General features: G+C 43.6%; 2 protein-coding genes across 2 annotated transcripts in view; one reads left to right on the top strand and one right to left on the bottom strand.

The window, feature by feature from the left end:
• The window catches only part of cdhr1a (cadherin-related family member 1a), a gene marked incomplete at both ends in the record, with an annotated part of 77,918 nt that extends 62,053 nt beyond the window's left edge, over nt 1–15,865 (top strand). The window contains 11 exons of the mRNA XM_083774959.1: nt 203–319; nt 1,429–1,572; nt 1,714–1,792; nt 2,835–2,935; nt 3,934–4,140; nt 5,438–5,590; nt 6,212–6,376; nt 8,404–8,471; nt 12,422–12,650; nt 13,351–13,605; nt 15,278–15,865. Coding sequence (XP_083631085.1) covers nt 203–319; nt 1,429–1,572; nt 1,714–1,792; nt 2,835–2,935; nt 3,934–4,140; nt 5,438–5,590; nt 6,212–6,376; nt 8,404–8,471; nt 12,422–12,650; nt 13,351–13,605; nt 15,278–15,865 — 2,106 coding nt within the window. The remainder of the gene's footprint in view (nt 1–202; nt 320–1,428; nt 1,573–1,713; nt 1,793–2,834; nt 2,936–3,933; nt 4,141–5,437; nt 5,591–6,211; nt 6,377–8,403; nt 8,472–12,421; nt 12,651–13,350; nt 13,606–15,277) is intronic.
• Nucleotides 15,866–21,864: 5,999 nt separating this feature from the next.
• On the bottom strand, nt 21,865–25,236 carry lrit2 (leucine-rich repeat, immunoglobulin-like and transmembrane domains 2; the record flags this gene model as incomplete). The annotated part of the gene is made up of 4 exons (XM_083774958.1): nt 21,865–22,688; nt 23,489–23,648; nt 24,289–24,934; nt 25,127–25,236. The coding sequence occupies 4 exons, from the start codon at nt 25,234–25,236 to the stop codon at nt 21,865–21,867; spliced, it is 1,740 nt and encodes a 579-aa protein (XP_083631084.1).
• Nucleotides 25,237–26,092: the final 856 nt, after the last annotated feature.

Raw genomic sequence — 26,092 nt, 5'->3', positions numbered from 1 at the left:
GTAACATTTACAATACTTTTACTTCTACTCCACTACATCTCAGAGGCAAATATTGTGAGTAGGCCTACTTTTCCTTTGGTACCTTAAGACCATTTTGATGCCACAGTGCCACTACTTTTGTACTTAAAACAAATGTGCATACTTTTCCCACCACTGCTTTTGAAATGCCTTGTTTTGTTTTGTTTGGCCTCTGTTCTCCCAGAGTTCGCAGTCCGGCGTGTTCGCCATGGACAGACACAGCGGCGTCCTTCGCATCAAACCCGGGGAGATGCTGGACTACGAGAAATCCAAGACACACTTTGTCACTGTGATTGCCAAGGTAATGGTTGTATGATTGTATCACATCACGTCATATAGAGACCATATATAGACCGACAACCTACCTCAAACTCAAAAGTCCTCAATCCTCCCAATCTTCAAGTCAGGAGGCCACAGCAGGTTAGTTCCCCTTAGTCCAAAAGCAAAAGCTAATTAAATCCTCAGAAATGTTCCTTGACCAAACTTTTCTTCTTCAGATCTCAAAGTTTTCCATTGTGGTTTATCAATTCCTGATTCTGGTTTAGTATTGGCCTTAAAAGAGTCTCTTTGACAAACCACCATCAAACATTTGATAACTAAAATGGAACCCCAGGTTGCCTCACTTCCTGTACTTTTATAGCTGTTCATGGTAGCCTACCTCACTTCCTGGAGCTATTGCTAACATTCCTTTTCCCCACAGCTCCCCCTATGAGCAAACCTTGGCAACAGAAAATGAATGACCATATTCAACTAAACAAAACAAAACATTTTCCCCCCATACAGTACATGACATTTCAGGGTTAAATATTCACCCATATTTTAACCAATCTAACGAATTTAACCAATATATTACCTTGTTATCACCCAGTAGCCTATGTTATGTTTAATTTTCTTTCAATACTCATACCAGGACAGGAAATGCATTTCTTCACACATTTATGTGGCACAAATAATTCTTCTAAACAAAGTCCCACCTTCATAATTATACATCACTCCATGTCACACAACTGTTCTCAAAGAGCACTTATGGGTGGGCGGCTGCAACGAGAAATTGGCCAGTATAAAAGTCAGAGTCCCCCCTTACTGTTCTTATTTTTTCTCTTGATTTCTAACCGGTTTTTGTTTTGCATAGTACTGTATATTTGTATGTCATTATGTTCTGATGAATTGAATATGAAGGACCCCAATGGAAACAAGCCATTAGTAGTGCTTTCTTGTTTTTTTTATTTTTTATCCTCTTAGCAGATCTATTGAACTGTGCTTTCCTGTGCATATTCGACAAACTGTTAATAAAGATTTCAATCAATCATCACTATCCAAACACACAAACACACTATCCAAATAAAGGTTAGAAACTAAACATCAGGTCAAGAAGAACCAAAGTTCTAAATGCACTATTGTTTCCAACAGGATGGCGGTGGCAGTTTTAATGGCAAGGTACAGATTCTGTCGTCCACGGCTACCTTGACCATCAATGTGATCGATGAACAGGACACGCCCCCTTCTTTCATCGGGACGCCGTACTTTGGCTACGTTTACGAAGTCTCGGTGCCAGTGAGTACAACAACAATACCCTTTCATGCATTCCATTACATATACAAATTTCATGAAAAGATCATATTCAGGAATAGTTGGTTTTCTTTGTAACTGACATACCGGTACAACTTCTAACTACAACTCTTTCTTTCTTTCCAGGGATCTGAAATATACATGGTTTTTGCCAAAGATGGAGATGTTGGGAGTCCAAATCCAATCAGTTATTCTTTTGACAGCGGTAAGCGTGTCCTCTCTTTCTTCCTTCAAGGCTTTCACACTACTGAGTTTTCTCACTGCAGCATCAAGTCTTTTTGACAGTTACAGGATATTATGTTTGCTGTTTTGTACCAAATAACGTTAACAATACCGTGACTATAATATTTGATCTAAGAGGTAAGAGGGTCAGGGTTGACTTTGGGGATGGAATCCAGGCCTCTGCGTTTGATATGCTCTACCTAGCTGTCATGCATTTTTTATCTCTGTGCATGGGGATATGTTGAATACCTGCTTCTAGTCACAACTACAAGGTTCCCAGTTCCGCAGTTCTATCCCAGGCTCCCCCAGAGTCAGTGTCGAAGTGTCCTTGAGCAAGCCTCTGAACCCCTAATTGCTCCCGATGTGCAGGTTGGTGCCTTGCATGGTTTCCTATGCCATCGGTGTATGAATGTGTGTATAAATGGGTGAATGTAATGCACAATCTCTGTAAAGCGGCGTTACCATTTACCATCTGTGTGTGAATGGGTGAATGTAAATGAATGCACAATCTACATTATGTAAGGTACCTTGGTTAAAAGTAGAGAAGTCCCGATACTGTATCGGTATCGGGAAAAGTATCGGATCGGCCCTTATTTGTCATATCCGGTCATATCGGTATCGGTGAATATGCCAGTTTGACCACCGATCTGACACAGGGGTAAGGGGGACACTATGGCAGGTAAATACAATTTTGGGACATGTGGAGTTTGCTTTGGAGTTGCCCAAACTGCAAGTGCACATTTGAGTGAGGAGTCAGCTATAAACACAGCACGAGATATATAGCTAGATAGCTATAAACACAACATGAAATCAGGACACTGGTATCGGTATTCGGTATCGGTATCGGTATCGGCTAACACAGAAATTGAGGTATCGTGATCGGAAGCAAAAAAAGTGTATCGGGACATCCCTAGTTAAAAGCGCTATATAAATGCACCATTTTAAATGTAGGTGGTCTGATATGTTTGATGATATCACAAGAATGAAACATGATGAATGTTAATGATTTGCTGTCTTGGCTGTAGGCCATGACAGCGTTTTCAGCATCAATCAAAGCACTGGCCTCATCACTCTGTTGACTCATCCCATCAACCTGAAGAGAGAGATCTACAACATTCAAGTCAGGGTAGGACTCACTAATTAAACTTGTGTCACCAGGCTTTCCACCTCAGAGGAAAGCCTGGTCTGTGTTACAACATTGCTGTGTGAGCTGTTGTCATCAGGCAGGAAGAATCATCCGGAACTTCCTTTTCCCTCAAGCCGGAAGAATAACAATCTCCCGTAGCCTGTGGCTTTTATTGAGAAAAATCGGTTTGAGGGAAAAGGAAGTTCCGGAAGATTGATGACTACAAAACAATACTAGAACATGACGTAACGATATCATCAACATGACGTAGCGATATCATCCGATCCCGACCGGATCATAAACCCGAAAAGGAATGCTGTCCAGGCTAACTCACTATGCACAAACAAGCATTGGAAAGATTCTTCACTGCACGTAATCTTCTTATTTATAGCACAGTATACTACTACTAATAATAATAACGAATTTATTATAATTTTTTGCAAGGATCATAATATATTATAATCCTAATAGATTATAATAAATCTTTATAATCACTGTTATATAAATATAAAGTGCAGAGTGACACTCACTAGATGGCGGGGTTGGGAGGGAAGCCAGAGTCATTTAGCAGCCTGGCGGGCTTTTGTAGCCTTGGGCAGCCGCAACCTTCTCCCAGAGGGGAGCAGGGTGAGGAGACCGTTGCCACTTGCCAGTACCTTTGTATTTTACTGTGTTAGTAATTTCTACATTACAGTTTTGATACTTTTACTTTAGTTAAACATCTGAGTACTTTTCCCACCACTCGTCAAAACCATCTGTGTCATCATCATGACCCTGTGTGTGTGTGACTGTGTGTGTGTGTGTGTGTGTGTTTGTGTGTGTGTGTGTGTGTGTGTGTGTGTGTGTGTGTGTGTGTGTGTGTGTGTGTGTGTGTGTGTGTGTGTGTGTGTGTGTGTGTGTGTGTGTGTGTGTGTGTGTGTGTGTGTGTGTGTGTGTGTGTGTGTGTGTGTGCGTGTGTGTGTGCGTGCCTGCATGCCTGTGTGCGTGCCTGTGTCCAGGCTTCTGAGGTGGGCCCAGATGGCGACCTCATGGACTATGGCGTGACAACGGTGGTGGTCCGCGTGGTCGACCTCAACAATAATCCTCCCACCTTCTATGGGGAGAATGGCAGAGTGCAGAGCGTGTTCGAGCTGACCATGTACGAGCACCCGCCAGAGGGGGAGATACTGAGGGGCCTGAAGATCACCGTCAAGGACTCTGATCAGGTGATCACTGCAGTGTTATTCGTCGACTAAATAGTAATACTATGAGGACAAACGGTCATCGACTATCCTTTTTTCTTCGCTGACGAAAACGAAATAAAAACAAAATAAATAAATAAACCGGAGACTAAATACATTGACAGATTTGTCAACAAATGAAATGTATAGACTAAAATGTTATAGGGAGGGAGAAGGGATCCAGTAGAACTAAATGATAAGTCATTTTATGTTTGGTTGGCGATGAGCAGATCGGGGATTTAAACATTCACCGTTTGTCTGAAAAGTGCAGGCTGAGCATCTGTCTGGCTCACAGCCCACGTATGGTGGACTGAAGTGACATTAAAAGCCCTCTCCCGTTGTCACAATAATGCAACATTTGAAATTACATAAGTTTGTAAACGAGCCAGCCCAAATAGAAAGGTGCTTACTCATGCCACGTGGTGGCTTACGCAATTCCCTGAATTTCCCTCTGACTGTTGTCCAAAAAGCACTCCAAACGCTTCCTCCCAAACAGAACCTCCGTTAATATTAATATAAAATGTTGTCAAATCACAGCTTCTCTCATGTCGTATCATTCTGACATGGAGAATATTTTAATGGATATCAATGCATTCTCCTCATCCGTTTGGAATATAATTACTGTGACAAAGACAGTAGCCTAGATAATGTTTTGGTTTTTTTGCCACTCTGATGTCCATCTATATTATGCAGCATAAAAATATACAAGGACTGCATGTGCATGGAAGATGACGATACACAGCTTTTACAGTGATTGCATCCACAGACAACAATAAAAGGATTATTTGGGAACCTCTGTATTGTTGTGGCATGAGATAATGTGTCATGAGCGAAAGGTGATCTATACAGGGACAATGTCTGGGAAACAACTTCAGCTTATACACAGTACAGTCACCAGTGTTCATTTATCAATGTGTAACTCAGAGAGTATAGAAATGTAACTTACATTTGTATACTCTACTCTCGGAGTTGAATTAACTCTTAATTGATGTAACTTTCCTTAAACTGCATGTGCATTATGTCATTGTTTTTACATGTGCTCATATTTTGACTGCCTCATTCATCTGCTATTTCTTTTTACCACGTACCACGTACGTATAATTATTTCACACTGCCATGTTGATATTGGATCTGTTTAACGCCTTCTTGGGAAACGGCAATGATGCATCACCCACTTTTCTTTTTACTCCTGTGATGTGTCAAGAAAGTAGGGTTGAGTGTAAAGGTTTAGTTTTGGTTAATTGTTAACAGTGTTTGTATTATACACATTGTGAACTTGCAGGGTGCCAATGCTAAGTTCAACCTGAGGCTGATTGGTCCTGAGCGGATGCTCAGAGTGGTCCCTCAGACGGTACTGAACGAGGCAGACGTCACCGTCTTGGTGGAGGATTCTGCAGCCATGGACTATGAGAAGTACCAGGTTCTCAGATATAAGGTCAGCCTGTTTGACTCCCAGTTCTTCTGTCATCTTTCCTCGTAATGATGCACCACTTTTATGGGGTGAAAAAAAGACATGTTACCGAAAATGGCAGATCTACTACCTCACAATGCATCAAAGCGTGACGTTTTGCGAGATTGCAGATCGGTTATATACATTCGGCGAAGAGATTTGATGTCGAGGGAATATAATAGCGGACCTAGCGTGAAGCCCTGTTGGACTCCAGTCAACAAAGTATATTGTCTCTGTCGGGTGGAAACCCTCACATTTATGTCCAAAACTTCGGTTACTCAAATAAAAGAAAACAAACTCAAAAGGCGCTGCACCACATTTCAAGCTCGCACATTAAGCTACCTTTGGACGCTTTTTGTAACGCGGTAGTTTACGATGAGCCACATTAATTTACAGAAAAACCCACAAAAAGTTTGATTATGGAGATAGGAGGTTTCTGGCCGACAGCAACGATGTAGGGTTTAAGAGGTTAACATTAAAATACTGAATATATGCATGCTATTCTGAAGGCAGTTTTCTCAGTGAAATTGCAATAATTCATATTGCAAAGGAACTAAAATGAAATTAAAAAGATGTGTCATCCTCCTCCTCTGGCCTGGCCCGTAGCTGCTGGCGGTGGAGGTGGACACCCCCGAGAGGTTCAGTGCCACGGCGGACATCGTCATCCACCTCCTGGACACCAACGACAACGCTCCCAGGTTCTCCTCAGATTACTACATCGCCAAAATCCCTGAAAACTCACCCGGTGGCTCCAACGTGGTGTCCGTGACGGTGAGTAGGCTATTATTATAAGAACTAAGAAGCGTTTGAATCCTGCATGGCTAAAAATACTGTTTGCCTTGCCCTCTTTAGCCCAAAGCATGTCATGCACTCTTTTAAGCCAGTGCCGTGTGTGTTCTCAACTTTTTATGGATCTGTGCCCCCACTGGAAAATAAAAAAAACACCCATCTGACCACTTCACCGAAAGGCTGCCATTTTTATTTTAATGACTGATTGATTGATTGATTGATTGATTGATCAGGGGCGCTTGCAGTGGGCTCCGACCCACACGTTGGGAACCGCAGCTCTAAGCTTAAAAGGAATAATGTCTGATTTGAACAAGATGGTGAAGAGAGCCGTTAATTCCCTAAATGTAGACTTTCGGGTTGGGGTTATATAACAATACAGTGAAAATGATAATAATACAGTGAAAAGAGATAAAATAAGCTAGGGTGGGCGGTAAGCTGCCAGATGGCTATCACTTTCATTTTGTTGTGTAATACCAAATTCCCTGCTTCCCTCCTCTCCCTTATATTAGTGCTTAGCTGCACGTGCAGCCGCAGCATATTGTGCATCGTTTATGTCTATTTGATTCTGTTGCCGCCGTCGGGGCAGAAGCCTCTTTATCTCCATATTTTAGCTTTTTGTGTTCTTTTTTTCTGTCAATTAACACCCTACTTGATGAAAGTCAACTCAAAAGCATACAAAAGTAGCAGATCCACAAGTGTTTGAGCTTCAAGTTCGAGCCACCCCCAGTTCAAAATCAAGTGTGCGCTGTCTGTCTGTCTGTCTGTCTGTCTGTCTGTGCAAGTGAGTACGCTGTATGTGGGTAAGTTTGCAACAAGTGACTATTGCAGACTCTTGCGACATCATATGAACAATTAGAAATCTAAAATAATAACACATACAGTAAACAGTTCAGGGGGGAGAGGGGGTGGTAAGCTTTGACTTTTTTTTTACTGGGGCCTGTTTCGAATGGCAGCCACCCGTTAGTTTGAGAGGTGGAGCTCCAAACAAGCTGGTGCTGTTGTGCATTAGGGCTAGAGCTGACAGCCAGATAGCTGCCACGGTTAAAAGTATTTAAAACTTCTGACGTATATTTTCTAGAAACTTAAGAGAGAAGAGTCTGACGACGGACAGGCCAATGAAAGTTTCCAAGTCCATTTTATTGCAGAGAGTACAAAGACAGCAGATCACAGCCATGGGGCCAGGCCCCATGGATCCTCCTTCAGCCTGCCGGCTTCCCAGAGACTAACACACAGTTACAGACATTTCAGTAGGCTCTTATACAAATCAAGACAAAGACAACAAAGAGAAAAGGTGGTCTCAGGTTCCCCACCCCCCTGAAGTCTAAAGTGGTCCATGCATGTCCAAATAAGGTATGGTCACCAGGGAGCACAGTAGGTGTCCTACCTGCAGCTGCTATCAGCAAGCTAGATCCACTTAGCATACAGGGACCCCTGTTGCTGTCCAGGCATCCTGTAAAAACATGTTTGTTCTCTCATTTGAACAGAGACAACTTAGAATGTTCGCCAACCTTAATGCATGTTTGCCAACCTTAATGCATGGTCGAACTAACTTTGTGGCATAGGAGGAGTGCATTTTTTGCGTACAGAGATAACATCTTCAGAATATGTTCTTTATACATTAGGAGGTGACCTGTGAACTATACAACCCAACGCTGAGCCTAAATCGAGTTCAGGCCAGACAGTCGCTTCCTGTACACACGACACTGAATGCATGCAGATGCAACTCGCTTTTCACTTCATGAATTAGTTGCGGTTCTTATGGTATTACTGCTCTCTCTGTCACACACAGACACAGCACAGTAGCGCACAGGGAGGACACACACACACACACACACACACACAGATTACTGTAGTGTAGGTCATTCATATAAGCCTAGGCTTAAACGCTCATTTATGAGCACATGGCGACGCGTGCGTGCACCACAGCTTGCACACATCAGTGCTGGTCCAAAGATTACAATCAAAACGATGTTAACCTAGACTCTCCTTTTCTCTGTCCGTGCCTATAGGCGTCTGATCCAGACTCTGGACTCTGGGGTCACGTGAAGTACTCCATCTATGGTTCTGGGGCTGACCTGTGAGTATACTCTGTTGGATCAGTGGTTCCCAAACTTTTCAGGACGAGACCCAAAAGAGAGATTAGACGTTTGCCCACGAAACGAGTGAAAATATAAGATCTACAAGCGCATAACACGCATCTTAATTATTATTATTTATTTATTTTATTTATGGAATTTATTAGATTTGTTTGTTTTAAAAATTTAAAGAATTACAAATAAACGTTTTAAATATATTTTACGAAAAGAAAATGGGTTTTTACTCGAGTGGGCATCTTACAAGCCTCGGCTACTGCAAGAATTGGCACGGTGGCCAAACAGTTCAAAGTACAAGCACTATTTAAGGGCATCAATTTAGGCTACTGTATACTATTAGCCTACCTGTTAATGTTTTTTGGGGCAGCTGCTGTTGTTGATGATTTTACCAGTCTAAGACTTACACAATGAAGTATACTCACCTAATGCCGCAGAGGTTCCTTGTTTAATGTACCTCCAAAGCGTGTACATTGTTTAAGTCACAGATGCATGGTTTTTATATTGTAAATCTATGAAGTTTGGCTAAAAGCTTGTGTTTAATCCATGTGGGTTCTTGTTTACTACTTGGTTAGACGCTTGCCGGCATCATAACAACTTGTCATGGCAGCTTGGCTATAACCGAAACAGACTTTCCTCTTCCTCTTCAAAATAAGAGCGACTTGTAATGATTAGTCAACACTAGTTTTATTTCTAAGAGTACTTACAGGACGTATATAGACATGTGTAGCACCCTGAGATAATGCTTTGAATGGACCTGCTGCTTGGCAGGGCTTGAAAAAAGTCAAGGTGCCTGATTGTATTCCATGTCCGAGCATAGACATGGTAACGTCCCACGTGCCTCTGATTGGCCTATACCGACACTGGCAGTGTCGACAGTGTCAACAGGCACGACAGTGGCGTGCAGTGCACAGACATTTAGAGGGGCAGGTGCTCAAGTGAAAAAAGAGCGCCTTGTGCAGCGCGTGGAACCGGCCGGTTGCCTTAATAGTGTGAGATTTATAGATTTTGGGGCATAGGCCTGAATAATTTATTTTAAGCTGTTTTATCAAGAATTGATCAATGTCACCATGGTCCACATACTGTACAAGTGTAAAATGGCACATTGCTGTCCAGAGGGCAAAGGGCTATCTGTGCATGCCACTGACTGCCGGCCTTACCAGACTTTCCTCCGAGGTGGATAGCTAGCTATATGCTGGATAGTCTGCCGCAAAGTTACTAAGCTACAGCCGATTTGATATACGTAGAGGGAAAGGGGAGCATGCCTAGTATAGATCCTAGGGAGACCCTCAAAGTATTAGAGGGTATATAATAATTCGTCAACCCCCCTTTTCTCCCTTGTTCCATACTATACTTCCATACTATACTGTACTAAACTCTCTCTGCTCATTGGTCCACATTATAATGCAGAGTTTTATTAGGGGTAACAGGCTAACAGCTGGTGTCGTATTGTAGGCTATACAGTGCTGCGTTGCTCTTTAGCCGACTGTTAACGTACGCGCCTCAGGATTGAATCGTCCTGGCTTCGCCTCCCGGCCATGGCCAGAGCCATCTAATAGAAGAGTCGCGATATTGAGGGGGCAGAAAACAGCATGGTCATGTGGTTCATGTACTCGCGCGAGCCCATAGACTCCAATGCATTCCGTAAACTTCCAGTTGTCCCCATTCAATACTTCTGTTTGTCCCCATTCAATAGAAGTCTATGTAGAAGTGCCGACATTGGACTGCATGGCCCCATGAAGTGACTTACTCTATGGCTCTGCTGGCCATGGCCCGTGGCTACAGTATCAGCACACTAAACAACCTATATAATCTCTTATGTAACATTACGCATGTTTTGATGACAAGAGGTACTAACCCCTCACGACCTGAGGATGGAATAATTGTTAGCATTGGGAATTATCTTTATGTAGACGGAATTCAGCATATATAATACCTTTTTCATTTGGTAGCACAGCACAGTACAGTACATCCCACTGTTAAAGCCTGTCGGATAACATATCTGACATAACTGAAGCCGTAAGCTGGCAAAACATACAGTATCTCACTATTATCTAGAGAAAATTTTGATGTACGTTTTGTCTTTTTATATTTATATTGGAACTTTGTTCTGTATATTTCATAAAGCGCTGAGGCCTTCAGGGGGTATGAAAGTACCTTTCCTTATTATTGTTTAGCAGTAACCACACAATATTCCACACAACAATATAGTGTTATCTTAACCTGTATAGCATATTACAGTAACATTCCAGTCACACACTTTCATCAGGATTAATCATTTATTGCAATGACATTGCATTCAGTTTGGCGGTGTGACTGTGGCGATACTACAGATTATCTGCAAGCAAGATATGAAATCGGATTGAATCCTTTAAGGGCATACGTTCAGGTACACAGATATAACATCTTACAATCCACAGAATCATACATTTAACTTAGATGTCACAGGAGGATTCTGGGGAGAAGGAGGGAGTTTGATCAAAGACAGCTGCAGGAACTATAGAGCTGAGCCGTGTTTGTTGAGTGAGCTGAATGTGGCTGTCGTGGGAGAATGTATGAATTAACTTGTTAGTGGATGAACATGAAGGGAGATGGAGTGAGGTGAGCGCAGGGACCCTGATTGCCACGCCTGCCCAAACTATCGCAAACCGATGCTCGATTCAACATGTCACAGGTCCAGTTTTACACTTTCAGAGGAACATGCACTGTTGATTTTTCTGTAGGAGAAATCTATCAGTTAACCACTGAAAGCAGGGGTCTTCAACAGGGGTCCGTCTTATTCTTACATTAACCACTTGAACCCTCTCGTGTCCCTATTGTGGGGAAAACATTAGCCGAAGAGGATTGGTGTACAGGGAAAAAAGAAAAGACCAAGTACCGAGCCAAAGGTCAAGTTTACAAAGTATTGAGGGTTTAAGTGATTAAATGTCAGTAACGTGAAGCCAATATGTGTAGTGTCTGTGTGTGTGGGCCATGGGGTGGGCTGTCCCTGCTTCATCTTTCTCTCAGCTAAGGGGTCCTTAACCTGAAAAACATTGAAGACCTCTGACTTAAAGCCACATATCCCCCGGAGCTCTGTGCTTGGTCCGCTTTTTCCCCCGCTACAACAAATCCCTCTGCTGAAAATAGCAATTCTACAGTACCAGTTCCAAATGTATTTTGTGTGCTGTACATGTATGTCTTGGTTCTGCTATTCTTCTCTCCTTTTTCCCCCCCGCAAATCCATTCTCTTTTGACTGACAGAACCACAATACTTCACCGTACATTTGCTTCCAGTTTCTCTGTCTCTGCTAATCCTGTAATGAGATTGAGGGAGAAAATAGACGGTTCTTAATTAGCTTCCAATTACCGTACGGTAGCATGCGATGTGACACAGTCACAGCAAGATGGTAGATGAGACACTGAACACACATACAGCGGATCTACAGGCTCATAGCATATGGCACGAGGTGACATGCTATGGGCTTGTGTAATACCCAGAATTCGAACTTCATGGGTCTCCTGTGTGAAAGTTCAATATCTTAACCACTAGACCAAAGGGATATCCCTATGGACCAGTGGAGATAATTAGACGTTTAAGTCATCAGGCTGAGGCAGTGAGTCACTGCTACACTCACTCCCCTTTTGACCTGCCACGGGAAAACCCGATCCGGGTCACGGCACCAATGTAAATATGCCCGGGATTTGAACTCGGGTCTCCCGCGTAAAAGTCCAAGATCTATATACTGTATATACATACACCTACCGGGGAAGATATCAGACTTTTGAGGGCACCACACTGAGGCTCTGAGCCACTCTGCTACGAAATATTTTAGGTTAAAGTGGTTAAAATCTATAAATGGTACAGATGCTTTCCTTGTTTTAATGGGTTAAGACGGAAGGAAGAAAGATAGATTTTTTTGGGGGGGGAAAAAATGATAATTATTGATGATTTCAGGTTCTTGATCCAGCCTACATCTGGAATCATCTACACGCAGCCGTGGGCCAGCCTGGATGCGGAGGTCAAGTCCAAGTACAACTTCTACGTGAAGGCCGAGGACACGGAGGGCAAGTACAGCCTGGCCGAGGTGTTCGTCACGGTGCAGGACCTGAACGACCACTCGCCCGAGTTCAACGACAACTTCCTGGAGAAGACCATGGTCATCGGAGCGCCTGTGAAGATAGAGGCATGTTCTTCTGTTCCTGTTGGCATTGCAGTGTCTGCCTGGAGGGGGGAGGTCAGGGTTCAATCTTCATAGCACATGGAGATTGAAACCACATGAAAAATGGGACCCGATAATGCCCGTCTGCCTGTCTGCTTGGCACTCAGCATCAAGGGTTGGGGATAAGTCCCTGCAAAGTGTCCAGGCAGGGGCTGTACTTGCACATAAAGCTCTTGATTGCCAAGGTTATTTACATACCTCTAACTGTACCATCTATACAAAATAAAGTGTGTTGGCACTCGGGAATTGCACTCATTCCTGTATAGATTGCTCAATCCAACATTGCACATGTCTGCATCGGTACACATGGCAGATATGGCCATGCTTTGGGGGGCTTTTTATGTTTGTTACTGCTGCTGCTATGTACCGTGTATATAATACAACTGGTACCTGTTGTTATTGCTGCTTCTAAAGCACAAGGTAGCTTATCTGCACATAATGTTTATGACTTATTTGTACATTATTTATACATATTTTTCTGTCTTTGAAATGATGATGTTGATACTGCTGTTATAGAAACTCTTCACGTGGCTTTTTCTTTTCTTAGTTTTTTATTGTTATTCTTCTTATTGTTGTTGTTGCACAGCATGTTGCAGACCTCACACACACACGAGCAGTGACAAATAAATAAACCTTGATTCTTTGATTCTCTTCGCACCAACAGGCCGTGGACGAGGATGCTGAGGAACCAAACAACGTCATTGAGTACTCCATCATGAAGGCCGAGCCGGACAACATCTTCGACATCGACGCAGACACCGGAGAGATCGTGCTGAAGTCCTACATCAAGTCCATGGACATCGTCCAGAACATCACCAACCAGAGGGACTGCACGTGGTCCCTGGTGGTCCAGGCCCGAGACCGCGGACAGCCCTCCTTCAGCACCACCACCGTGGTCAAGATCGACATCACCGAGGCGGTAAGATAGAGTCGCTGTATTTCAATGGGCTCTATATGCACACAGAATAACTCTCCTGGGCCACTTCCCTACTTCCTTCACAGGTATTACCAATGATACTAATTAAGGCTCGGTTCCATTTAGTGTGCACTGTGCAATGGTTCTCAAACTTTTACATTTCAAGGAACCCCATAACTCTGATAGCGTACAATTAATTTGGTTCCATTTGTACACTCTCAAAGTTACAGACCCGTACAGGCCCATTTGGAACCCACTCAAGGACACTTTGAGAGCCACTGGTGTAGCAAAGTGTTTCCAGTGAGCCAACATGCACAATAGCAGCACCCTGACTGTTTGACCAGAATGGAACAGAGCCTTCATTATCATCGGTAATACACCTGTGAAGAAGGTAGGGAAGGGGTCATGTTCTTTCACCCTGACCCTGTTTGACCAGAATGGAACAGAGCCTTCATTATCATTGGTAATACACCTGTGAAGAAAGTAGGGAAGGGGCCATGTTCTTTCCAAAATGGCATGTATACTGTATGCATAGAGCCCATTCAAACCGTGTCTGTTGATAATGAAGATAATCAGTCAGCGACAGAATCCTAATCAAGAATGACCATACAGTAGCCCATGTAGCAGAGTAGCCCTGTTGAAGACTAGAAGCCGAAAATCTCAGATGGCGTGTTGCGTGCAAGAGAGCCTGCAGTGTTTGGGGATCGTCTTTCGTTGGTGTGTGGTGTTTCACTAATATGTTTAAATTGAAACTTTGCAGCCACTGCAGGGCAACCATGCACCGGTAAATCTCACATGCGTATATACCGCTGTTATGTTTTCAGATCAAGTGGAGATTTACCACTTACATCGAGGGCCTGAGGAGACGGCGGGGGGCTGTTTTTGGGATCTGTTTCACCCTTGTCACCCTGGCGGTCACAGTGACCGTCTTCATTTCAACACTGATATACTGGAGCTCTGTGAAAAAGTCCCGGGTCAAGCCTCAGGGCAAGATCAGAAAGATTTCCAAGAGGCCTTCTCATTCTCATCCATAGAGGAAGCTTGACTTGAGATCATCCTTCTGTTTGTTTTTTTACTCTGCAAGAATGGAGCCTGAGTTTTACTTGGTTGCACGCGGGTGCCGCGGACACCAACAATAGCAGACCTACAAGCTGACGACGTGTGGCGCTGCAACGAGTTGTGAGCTTGTAGACCGGCTATTGTTTTTGGTGCGCAACACAGGTGTGTAACTTAAGCATGACAGGGCTTTAAGTAAGCTAGTTTTTCATTTTTTCTTTGGGAAATGTTATTTGATTAGGACAAAGTTGTGTCTGTAAAAGAGAACAGGAGCACAATGTGTAGCTTATTTTTTTCGCAATTTGAATTAGTCATAGAAATGGAAAAAATATATAAAATCATTAAACCACAGCAAGTTTACATAACCCTGTAAACGAATCTCCTCTGCTTTGCAAGAGAATGTGACGCTGAATGGTCTCCGCTATGGGTGCCCCGGACAACCCTTCTGATCTTGTCTTGACAGAATGTCCAAAAAAGAAAATAATTTATCAAAGATATCATGACTTTTAGCGGTGAATTCAAACCGTGTTCTATGGCCAATCAATCAACCAACCAACCAATCAATCACTGTGATTTCAGTCCCATGTAGACATGACTTCTCCATGTGCTCTCTTTACAGACCCAACTTGGGGGTGGGCTGTTGGCGTCATTTTTTATGCAGAGTAGAGACAAGCCATTGCACATCCTAGGCTTGCTCGCCGGTGGCATTTGTGTCATGGTTGTGGTGACAGTTCTCGTCTCCACGGCCATGTTCATGCGCAACAACAAAAAGTCCAACCGAATCCTGCCGCACCGCCACCTGAAGAGGAGGCAGAGACGGAGGCAGTCGTGGCCCTTCAAGAACCCCTTAAAGAGGACAGAGTGCCCCAGCGACAAGTTCCGCTTAGAGGAGGAGCCGCAGCCCGAGCCCAAACAGGAGCCGGAGGTTGTGGTCGTCCCGCCGGAGAACGTGAACTATAACAACAACGTCCCCAAGACCGTCGTCAGGAGCTGGGCCCCACCTCCGCCTTGTTGCTCTCTGCCCCCCCCACCCCCCTCCTACGTGCCCTCGGGGGACCGGCAGTGGCGGGTGCCCACCGTGTCCACGACGGTGTCGCAGATCAAGCCGAAAAAGAAAGTGGACAAGCAGAGAGACGATCCTGTGAACCAAGCGCTGGTGTCAGAGCTCAAATTCATACTGGCACAGAAGAAACTGCAGAATCCATAATACAAACTGTCAAATTCCCTGGGTGTTCAATTAACTCGGAGAGTGGTGCAAATGGAACCAAACGGAGCCATTAGGAGTCCATTCGGTTCCATTTGTACAATCGTCAAGTTATATTAAAACATGAACATTCCAGATTTTTCTGTGTGTGTGTGTGTGTGTCAGTGTGTGTGTGTGCGACTCTGTGTGTGTGTGTGTTTGGATTTTTATCTCGCTGTGAATGTTGGCACATTAATGATGAATATTATCCATTTTAAATACTAGTTGACCGATGTTCCCAAGGGTCTACTTTTTTACTTTTCTATGCTATACTGTAACTCTTCAAGCATCTACAAGCTCACAACGCATTGTTAGCTTGTAAGATTTTCACAGGAAGAAAATGTAGTCCGACGTCCCAATAATCCGACACCCATAAATAATAAACCCTGACCGCACGTGGAAGCCACGGGCGAGTCTTAACTGGCCACGTAGGACTAACGGAATGTTGGACTAACGCGTGCACCACAAAAACAAATCCCCAGGATAAGGATGCTAGGGTTCAAGTACGGAGTAGTTCCTTCTGACAGCCTTCCCATCATATGGGAATGGTTTACCGCATTATCGCTAACGTGTACAACATGTCAACATATATATATATATGTATACTGTATGCATTTGACCTTTGACATCACGCAATACAGGAAAACAAAAAACATCTCCATTTGTATGCATCATTCAATACAATGTTTGTGGTTCAGATTTTGTTTCGGTGTGGTTTTGGATGCATGGCATTTGTTGTTTACTCCAGTGGTTCCCAAAGTGGGGTCCGGGGACCCCCAGGGGTCCTTGAGGTAGTTCCAGGGGGTCCCCAGCTAAATGATAGTTTGGAACCAAATGGGCCCTTATTGGTCTGTAGTGTAGAAATGAGTGTACATTTGTACACTCTCAGAGTTAAATTAACATTGATTTTACAATATAAATTAGGGTCTTATTGGGGGTCCTTGTATGTCCTTGTCCTTGCATGTATTTCCAAATGGGAGGTCCGCAGGCTAATGAGTATCATTTTGGGGGTCCTTGACATGAAAATGTTTGGGAACCACTGGTTTACTCCACATCTCTGGCAGTGCAGGAAGAGACACAAGGCTGTTTACTTGCTATCCGCCTGGCCAAGCTCCTTACAAGAGATTTCCTGACACCTGTGCTCACTCGCTGACCAAAGAGATCAGTCCCTAAGGATGATTTACGCTTAACTTCCGCGCCGGCGTCTCGCGCCAAAAATAGGCAATCTACAAGCTCACAATGTGCTGCAGCGCCAGCATGTTGTGAGCTTGTAGATCGGCAATTTTTGGTTGTGAGACACACCGATGCGCCACCTGAGTATACTGTAAATGAGGATTAACCTCATCCCATGCAGAGGAGCTGTAATCCTTCTGCCTGGGTGCACAAACAAGATTTGGGGCAATTCTCACGATCCATTTCAATCACGTAAATGTAAAAGTTTACCGTAATCCATGAACACATTTTGTTCAGCTATTTATGTGATCCATCATGCCTCTTTTCGTCATTTGTTTTCTTAAAAACAATTATAATGGCCATAATCAACTAAATCTATGTCTGTTTCAAGAACAATAAAACGGGGAAAAAAGTGAATATAAATCATCTATATCAATAAAAAGCTTATTTGGATTATAAAGAATTGTAATCATTTGTTTTTATTTATTTTTCCCTAACACAGTCTTCAGATTCATCTGTCAATGGAAATTGATCAAACTCCCAACCTAAACAACTGTAAGCATTCTCACAAGAATTAAGAAAGGACCAGGAAGACAGGCTATTTGTATAGCTCTGGTCCATAGCTCTAATGCCTTCATTTAGAGCTATGGACCAGAGCTATTTGTAGGTTAAGAGATTGCCAGGTAAAACTGTCTGTTTTGCGCTTTAAAACTGTGGATATATTTTTTTATAATATCCTGATGAACTGAAATAAATGAGTGTTGGTTTTTCCCATGTGTTTGCCCAGTCTAAGCAGCTCAGCAAATCTACGAGCGCTTGACAGATTGTGCTTGTCCTTGGAGTGACCTTGTTGCTTTCAGCTCAAGGCTAAAGATTGACACTTTGCTAATGATGCTCAATGTGCACTCTGCTGCCCCCTGCAGTTAGCTAATAGTCTTCACTACCTGTGAGCACCACAAGAACTTCTATGTTCAATCAAAAAGCCTGGTGGTGTTGACTGGTCACGGCATGATACTGACACGATACCGACATGATACTGACCATAATACTGACCATTATACTGACCTGATACTGACCATGATACTGACCATAATACTGACCATTATACTGACCTGATACTGACCTGATACTGACCATAATACTGACCATTATACTGACCTGATACTGACCATGATACCGCCATGAATGATACTGACCATGATGCCGACCATGATATTGACCAGTAGGCTATACTGACCATGATACCGACACGATACTGACATATTAACCATGCATGATACTGACACGATAACGACATGATACTGACCATTATACTGACCTGATACTGACCTGATACTGACCATGATACCGACCATGATACCGACCATGATACCTACCATGATACCGCAATGATACTGTCACGACCATGATACTGACCAGTATACTGACCTGATGATACCGACCATGATACCGACACGATACTGACATATTGACCATGATACTGGCCATGATACTGACATACTGACCAGATACTGACATGATACCGAACATGATATCGACCATGATACCGACCATGATACCAACCCGACGTATAAATACCGGTAATCATTGTAAATATCTAGCATTCAAATTTGAAAACCAAATAAATTACTTGCTTGCTGCTTGAATTGAAATGTTTTGTTGACATTTTTTAAGTATGCAGTGCAACAATAAAAACAAACAAAGCCATAATGGATAAAAACACACAATAAAACATAGGATTGTTTCCATTGTGGTTTACTTAAAACAACACTCAAAACAACTAGTGAGCGCAATACTCTCTCTCTCTCGTGTTGTAGGCTTTTAACGCTGTGGTGCAATGCAGTATGAAGAGCATTCCAAATGATCGTGTATTATATGACTGAGACGGGCAAGATTACTGCTCTGTGTCGACAGAGGATTACCAAGTTGCAAAGAGCATTGATGCAGCAGGATGGAAAGAAAGCCATGCAACAACATACAAACAAATACAAAATAAAGAAAACATGCTACACCATGCTACAGCATTTGTTTTCCTGGTATGTGTGAGACAATTAAGGCTACAGAAGACCTATATGGCTAGCCTATGCTCTTGTAATTTCTCAGAAACAGTACACTTTCATTGGTAGCTGCATGGTAACATGCCCTGTATGGCAAAAACAGCCAATGTCTAACGTCACAACGCAGATCGTGTGCTTGTAGAATGATGTGTAAATGTACGCCTAATAATGACATACAGTCCATTCAAGTCAGGTTAATTGAGCAACATCCTATGTATACAACATGCCATTAAGTAGGCCTACGGCTCACAAGAAACAATCATTCCTCGACCACCAGATACTGAGTAGTATAGGGTCTAATCTGAAAGGGAAAAAAGAGAGCTGTCCAGATACTTGAATGAATGACAGCTGTCATTCAAGGGATGGGGAATTGATCTCCAAGTTGCGTATAATACTCACAGCGGACAGAAACCCGTTGAGTTGGGGGAGGAGGGAGGAGGATTGTGTGTGAGACTTAATAAAAAAGGACGCTGGTGTTGTTTGGGTATTAAGTCAAATGAACAATGCCATTGGTCAACAATGCAGCCAGATGGCATGTCAGAGAGGGCTGTGCGGAGGATATCCGATATGCCATCTGTCTGATTGTATGTGACGTACATTAAAGGGATCGAGGCGGGGTCCGGGTCAGAGACATAATGTATCGTACTGTACAAGCACACGCCGAAAGACAGACAGTGACTGAAAAACTCCATTCATGCAAATTCTAATGTACACTTTGTTTCTGGAGATTCGAAAATGGAGGACCCGAATGATGTAAACAAGCCATAGTGCTTGAATGGGTATTGCAATCCTATTAGCAGTCCTTGTATTGAACTGTGCTTTCCTCAAACTAGCATATTCTACAAACTGTTAATACAAATTTCAATAATCCATCAACACAAATGTGTCTTGAAAAATGTGTTTAAGCCTAAATATCTAATTTGGCTGAAAGCCACCACTTACACGTCCTTACACCATTCATATACTAGCTGTTTATACATGGTTGGTTGTACATTTTAAGCATGAATTAAATGATTTCATCACTCAGTCATGGATATAATCCTATTAATTGTAAAGGATTATATGAGGCATTGCCAAGGCCAAATATCAACTAAATGAACGGTATAACACCAGATTGACACAAACAAATGTGTGTATACACACACACACACACACACACACACACACACACACACAATGTTGGCTAGTATGGCTACAGTACACTACAGCACAATATTATAATGTTGCATTTTAATAAGAGACGAAAACATAAACTCCACCAATATTTGATCATTTTACCAATTATGTATCTATACTGTATAAGTTATATGGATTAAACAGCAAGGCATTAACCACGTGCACCGACAAACTTCACAATTGTTTCACTAACGTAACTGGAGTATTTGACCACATTAACATTGCTTTTAAGGAGATATATTTCTATATCCTGCGGTGGGATTAAATGCAACCAATAATTGAAAATTACAAACATACTGCGAACTAAGAAAAGAGAAAACATTTGAAAAAAGAAAATTAAAGTGCTGAACAAGAATTTAAGGATAGAAGTACATCTGCCAAGACGCTCTTATCGCCAAATATCTATTAGCTCATGCGATCAGCTTGAGTGTCCTGTCCTTTGGCTTGGCATAGAAATCAGAATGTATAAAAGATGAAGATAATTATTGACACTGAAATATATCATGTGAATAACCTTACTTACTACCAACAGCAGTAGGACTGTTAGCACAGTGTATTCTTATTTTGTGTATTTATATTTTATGTCAATAACGCCACACCTTAGCAACTAACCGCTAAGCTGAGACCAGGGGCTTATATTAACCATTTACTACTACTATAATAATAATAATAATAATAATACAAATATTTATAATTATAATAATGCTGCACAAACATTCACAAAATGCACAATTAAAAGATGACGTTATAAGGGTGACTATTAAATGCAGATTGAGCAAATATTATTATCAGCAGAACAGGGAAAGCAAGGCAGAACATATCTTTTTTTTACCCCTTCTGAACACACTCTTTGAGTGTGTATGAAGAGGTTGTTATTGTTCATGCTTTGTCCTGACAGCATCGGAGCCAGGGACGGATTAACCCCCACAAGGGCCCCTGGGCTGGTAATTTTTTGGGGAACCATATAGTTTTGTCGTGTTTTTATCAACTTTATGACCTAAATTTAACAAAATCAATGGCCAATGAAGGTCCTCAGGACCTTTTTTTCAGGGCCTCAAACCCAGTACAGAGCGGTCCGATTTCCCCGAAGGGTCCCAGAGAGCCAAGGGCCCCTGGGACACGGCCCCATTGACCCAATGGCTAATTTGGCCCTGATCAGAGCAGACACTTCAGTCCAGCATCAAAACAACCTGATTTACTCTCGAGTAAATCACAGAATCGTGCAGTGATACGGATAACAGAATCATGCAGTGATACAGGTCAGGATACAAGAGCGGTTTCATGTCTTCGCCTCATCGTTGTCCGTCCTCGGTCTCACGTGGTCTGACCCATATCATCTTGCGTCATCAACTCCAGCCACGGAGGTCACAAGTCAACATGTTCTAACAAGCGTCATGCTTGGTCTGTGACGCATTTCCTTTTTCTTTTCTTTGGGGGGGGGTTAGGCGGTCATATTTCATAACCACTTTCCAGTAGTCGTGCCCCAGATGTTAAACATTTAATCATCCGGCTACCGCCAGCCTATGGCCGTCACTGATTCATTCATTGTAGATTCATTCAGTAGAGCTCTGCAGCTCTTTGCTCTGCCTTGCCCTTCGGCGCCCTGCTGTCGTCAGACGCAGACCTCCTCCTCACCTTCCAGTCCTGACTGGACTCTGTGTTGACCAGGCCGTCTTCGCTGCCGGCCTGCAGGCTGTCGAACGTGCCCTGCCTCTCCCTCTCCGACGTGCCGCCGCCCCCCCGCCGGTACCTCTTCCAGGACGCCGTGATGCAGTCGCAGTTGAGCCTGCGGTCGGTGGTGCAGGCCCACATGCCGACCGGCACGGCCAGCACCATGGCCAGAACGATCACCACGATGTGGATGAGCTTCTGCCGCTGCTCCATCTCCGTGATGTCACTGCCCGTCACAAAGACGATGCACTGGCCGGGCCGCGGCGCCTGGTTCTTGAGGGTGACGCAGATCTCGTACTTGGTGGCGGGCATCAGATCGGAGACGGAGTAGGAGTTGGTGCCGGGGCCGACGTAGGTCGCCTCCTTCTTGGCCGAGTCCACGCGGCCAAAGTGGACGGTGAACCAGGTCTCGGACGGCCGGTCCAAGACGGCGTACCACTCGATGCTGATGCCCCTGACCATCTGCCTGGCGATGCGGAGGTCGATGTAGACGTTTTCTTCGGCGGTGACGGGCGGAGCGCGGAATCCGGGCGGGAGCTGGGGCGCCTGGGAGGCGCCGGCGGCAGAGTGGACATCCAGGAGGATGCTGACGGAGGAGTTACCCATGAAGTTGATGGCGGAGCAGGTGTAGATGCCTCGGTCGGTCCCGTGGAGAGATGGGATCACCAGGCGCGACCTGACCGTGTCCTCGTCCACTCTCTCCTGAGACTCTAGGAGCAAAACACACCAGGTGTGTGGAATAAAATGTCTCCAAGACAAATTTCTCCCAAGGGAGACAAATAAAGATAACCTTGAACCTTGAACCACGTGAATCCTAGGGTCCCTAACGGCATTTTTTAGACAAAATATTTGCCTAACTTTTGCAAAATGGACAAAACGAAAGCTAAAGACATATCACTCAATACAATACATGGCAAAACCCAAACCAAAGAACAAGTACAACAACACACGCTATTGTTGCTTGTGGTCTTCAGGAAACAAGTGCACAAACACTGAGGTTTTTCAGCGTAGGTGGGTCCCATGCAGAGATCTTTAACACATGGTAACAAACGGGGGTCTGTGGCCTAATGCATATCAAACCGGGCATCCTTGTGATGCAAAAGGTTGTGTAAAGAAGGGCCAGTTGCTCTCTATAAAGAAATGCCATGATCTGCTCTATATGCGTTGTGCAGTAGGAGGCTAAGTCGAATGACGCATGGGGTTTAATTACATCATATTAGGTATAGGCGGCAGAATCCTACGGTTTAATCTCCAAAATCTCTTAATCAACAAACCAGACTGAGATTATCAGTGGGGGGTGATTATATTGCGACAGGCCGACAGATTATAACTCTTCCATGATTTGATTTATAGTATAGGCCAAACTATGCATAGAAGGAAAGGCCTTCTAGCTGCGAGCCTGCAACCAGTGTGTGTATAAGTATCTAATTTACAACAAGATATTACCGGGTGGGGGGGGGGCTAAGTGTCTGGATGAACGTGTGTTGATGATGATAGACATAACTCTTACCATGGAATCCTCTGATTATCTTCAGACCATATGTCCACCATACAGCGGGCTCAGGCCTGGCCTTGGCCAGGCAGTGCAGAGTGACGTTCCGTCCCAGAGGCATGCTGATGTTGACCGAGGGAGTGGCGACCGCGGGCTTCTTGCATTCCTGCAGCTCCACCTATACAATTACAATTATTTATAGGCGTTTTATAGCACTCAAAGTGCATGGGGTATCCAGGGACCCTCACGGTTCCTTCAGATTGACCCTTATGGGGCTGTGACTCATGGGGTATCCAGGGACCCTCACGGTTCCTTCAGATTGACCCTTATGGGGCTGTGACTCATGGGGTATCCAGGGACCCTCACGGTTCCTTCAAATGGACCCTTATGTGGCTGTGACTCATGGTGTAGCGTACAAATGGAACCCTAAGCCTATAACCACCACCCTCTCAGTTATGGGTGTCCTTGAACTTAAAAAAAGGTTTGAGAACCATTGATTTATCCAGAGCTACTTACAATAAGCCAGGGAATCACATAGTAATGCCTCAAGAAGCTATAGGATCCCAGTTAACCAAGAAGCATCAGTCTAAACAACATACTATCGAAATAAATGTGTACATTGAAACTACAGGATAGCCCATAGGTAAACAATGAACCTATCAACTGTTTAAAAGACATATGCTATCTAAATTACCTTCTTAACAAGACTGGGTTCAAGAAAATGAGCCTAGGTAACAAAAACATGAGAGCGAGTGACCCAGAAACAGTATGTCTGCATATTATTAGGTATACTGCATGTCTGCATATTATTAGCCTACCTCGTGGAAGAACTTTCCTGACCTAAAGTCCGGCCCTGAGCAGGTCAAGTATGAGTTCATCAGTATCACGGGGGGGCTGATAGCCCTGACAAAGGCCACAAAGCCCCTCAGGCGACAGTCGCAGAGCCATGGGTTGTCGTGGAGCGCCAGCACCACGTTGGACGGGAGGCCGGTCACCCCCACACCACCACCACCACCACGCTCGCTGGCGCTCTGTATATTTTGATAGAGGGGCCAGTTTAGGAAGACCTCCCTCGAAATGACCGTGAGACGATTGAAAGACAAGTCTAAGTACGTCAGACTTGGCAAGAATTTTAACGCGTGCTCCGGCAAGACGTCCAGCTGGTTGTGCTTTAGGTCCAGGATCTTCAGAGCGGGGGTGTCTTCGAAGGCCGTCCATGGCAAAGAGCGCAGGTTGTTGCCTTCAAGGCGCAGCTCCGTCAGATTACCTAAACCTTCGAGTCCCTTCGAGTTGATCAAAGTGATGTCGTTGAAATTCAGCCACAGGTTTTCCAAAGCAGATATTTTTCTGAACGCTCCTCTGGGGATTTCGGTGAAGTGAGATTTTTCGATTCGTATTTTGGTTATATCAGCTGGAATGTCTGGTATGACCCCAAATGCGTTCTCCTCCATACATATGAGTGACCTAAAATAGAAGGAAAGTGTTTCAAAATGGCCTATTTATGAAACATCCCAATATAAAACCTTACAAATACATATGGCCATAATAACACTAATTGCAATAAACTACCGCAAACAAATAAGCAGTAGCAGTCACAGTAGCAAAAAAAACAGCTTAAAAACATTAGCCATGACACAGATTATAGCACATTCTTACCTCCCGTGACGGTCTGTTGTACAGCTGCATCCATTTAAACATTGAGAAACACTTTTATATGCTTGGATAATTAACAAAACAACAACTAAAAGACTACGGAATGTGTCCATAGTCCAATAAAATCCCCAAACTCCGAAGCCTACATTCGTGCTCAAGGCATATCCACCTGTGACAGGCAGACAGCAGAAGCCTATTAAGTCTAATCCTTGCCGCGCTGCGTAAAGAACAAGCGTGCATGGGACCTAATTCTGACATGCATGTTTAACACTTGGTGGTGTCAGTAGGTCTGGCCTACTAGCTGCATAGCTCTGTTAGCTACCTGGCAGGTAGCCTTTAACCCTCCTCACCACGTGGTCGTGGGTTAAAGGTATAGGGCAACAGGTGAGGGACAACTTCCGATACTGGTCCAAATCTAAACAACAATATCAGGGTCTTTTCTTTTTCCATATACTGTACACATGAGCTTTTCCAAAAGGAGGCAGAATAGAATTGCACATTAATGACATGGATGGAGGTACCGGTTGTACATACCGTGATGCCAGACATCACAAAACTGCTCAACTTTATGATTACTGAATGTTGGGGGTGGGGTAGATTTTGCTGTTCAAAATTATTATTTATAAATCGTATTTATTGTTTATGAGATTGCCAAATGATAACATAAGTACTGTTTTTTTCCCCCACATTATTTGAATATCCACCAAAAGTTTTGAAATCTGTTAGGGTTTAGTTTTTCTTTTGTGTTTGACAAACACAAAAACATTTCATCACAAAAAGGTTTATAAATGGCTAATCATTTGGGACATGCAGAATCTGGGCATTGTCCCGATATTAAACCTGCACTCATTGGCCCATTTGGCCAAAGACCAAATATGACTTGAGCGTCTCAACTCCTTTGCCGGTTCATCCCAGTAAGCTACTATACGAACATTACAACAGGATACAGTATATATATATATAAAAGTT

This window comes from Protomyctophum parallelum (assembly GCF_964188405.1).
Source record: "Protomyctophum parallelum genome assembly, chromosome: 10".
Classification (NCBI taxonomy): Eukaryota; Metazoa; Chordata; class Actinopteri; order Myctophiformes; family Myctophidae; genus Protomyctophum; species Protomyctophum parallelum.
The sequence above is the reverse complement of the archived record's forward strand: the minus strand, read 5'-3'. Positions and strand labels throughout refer to the sequence as shown.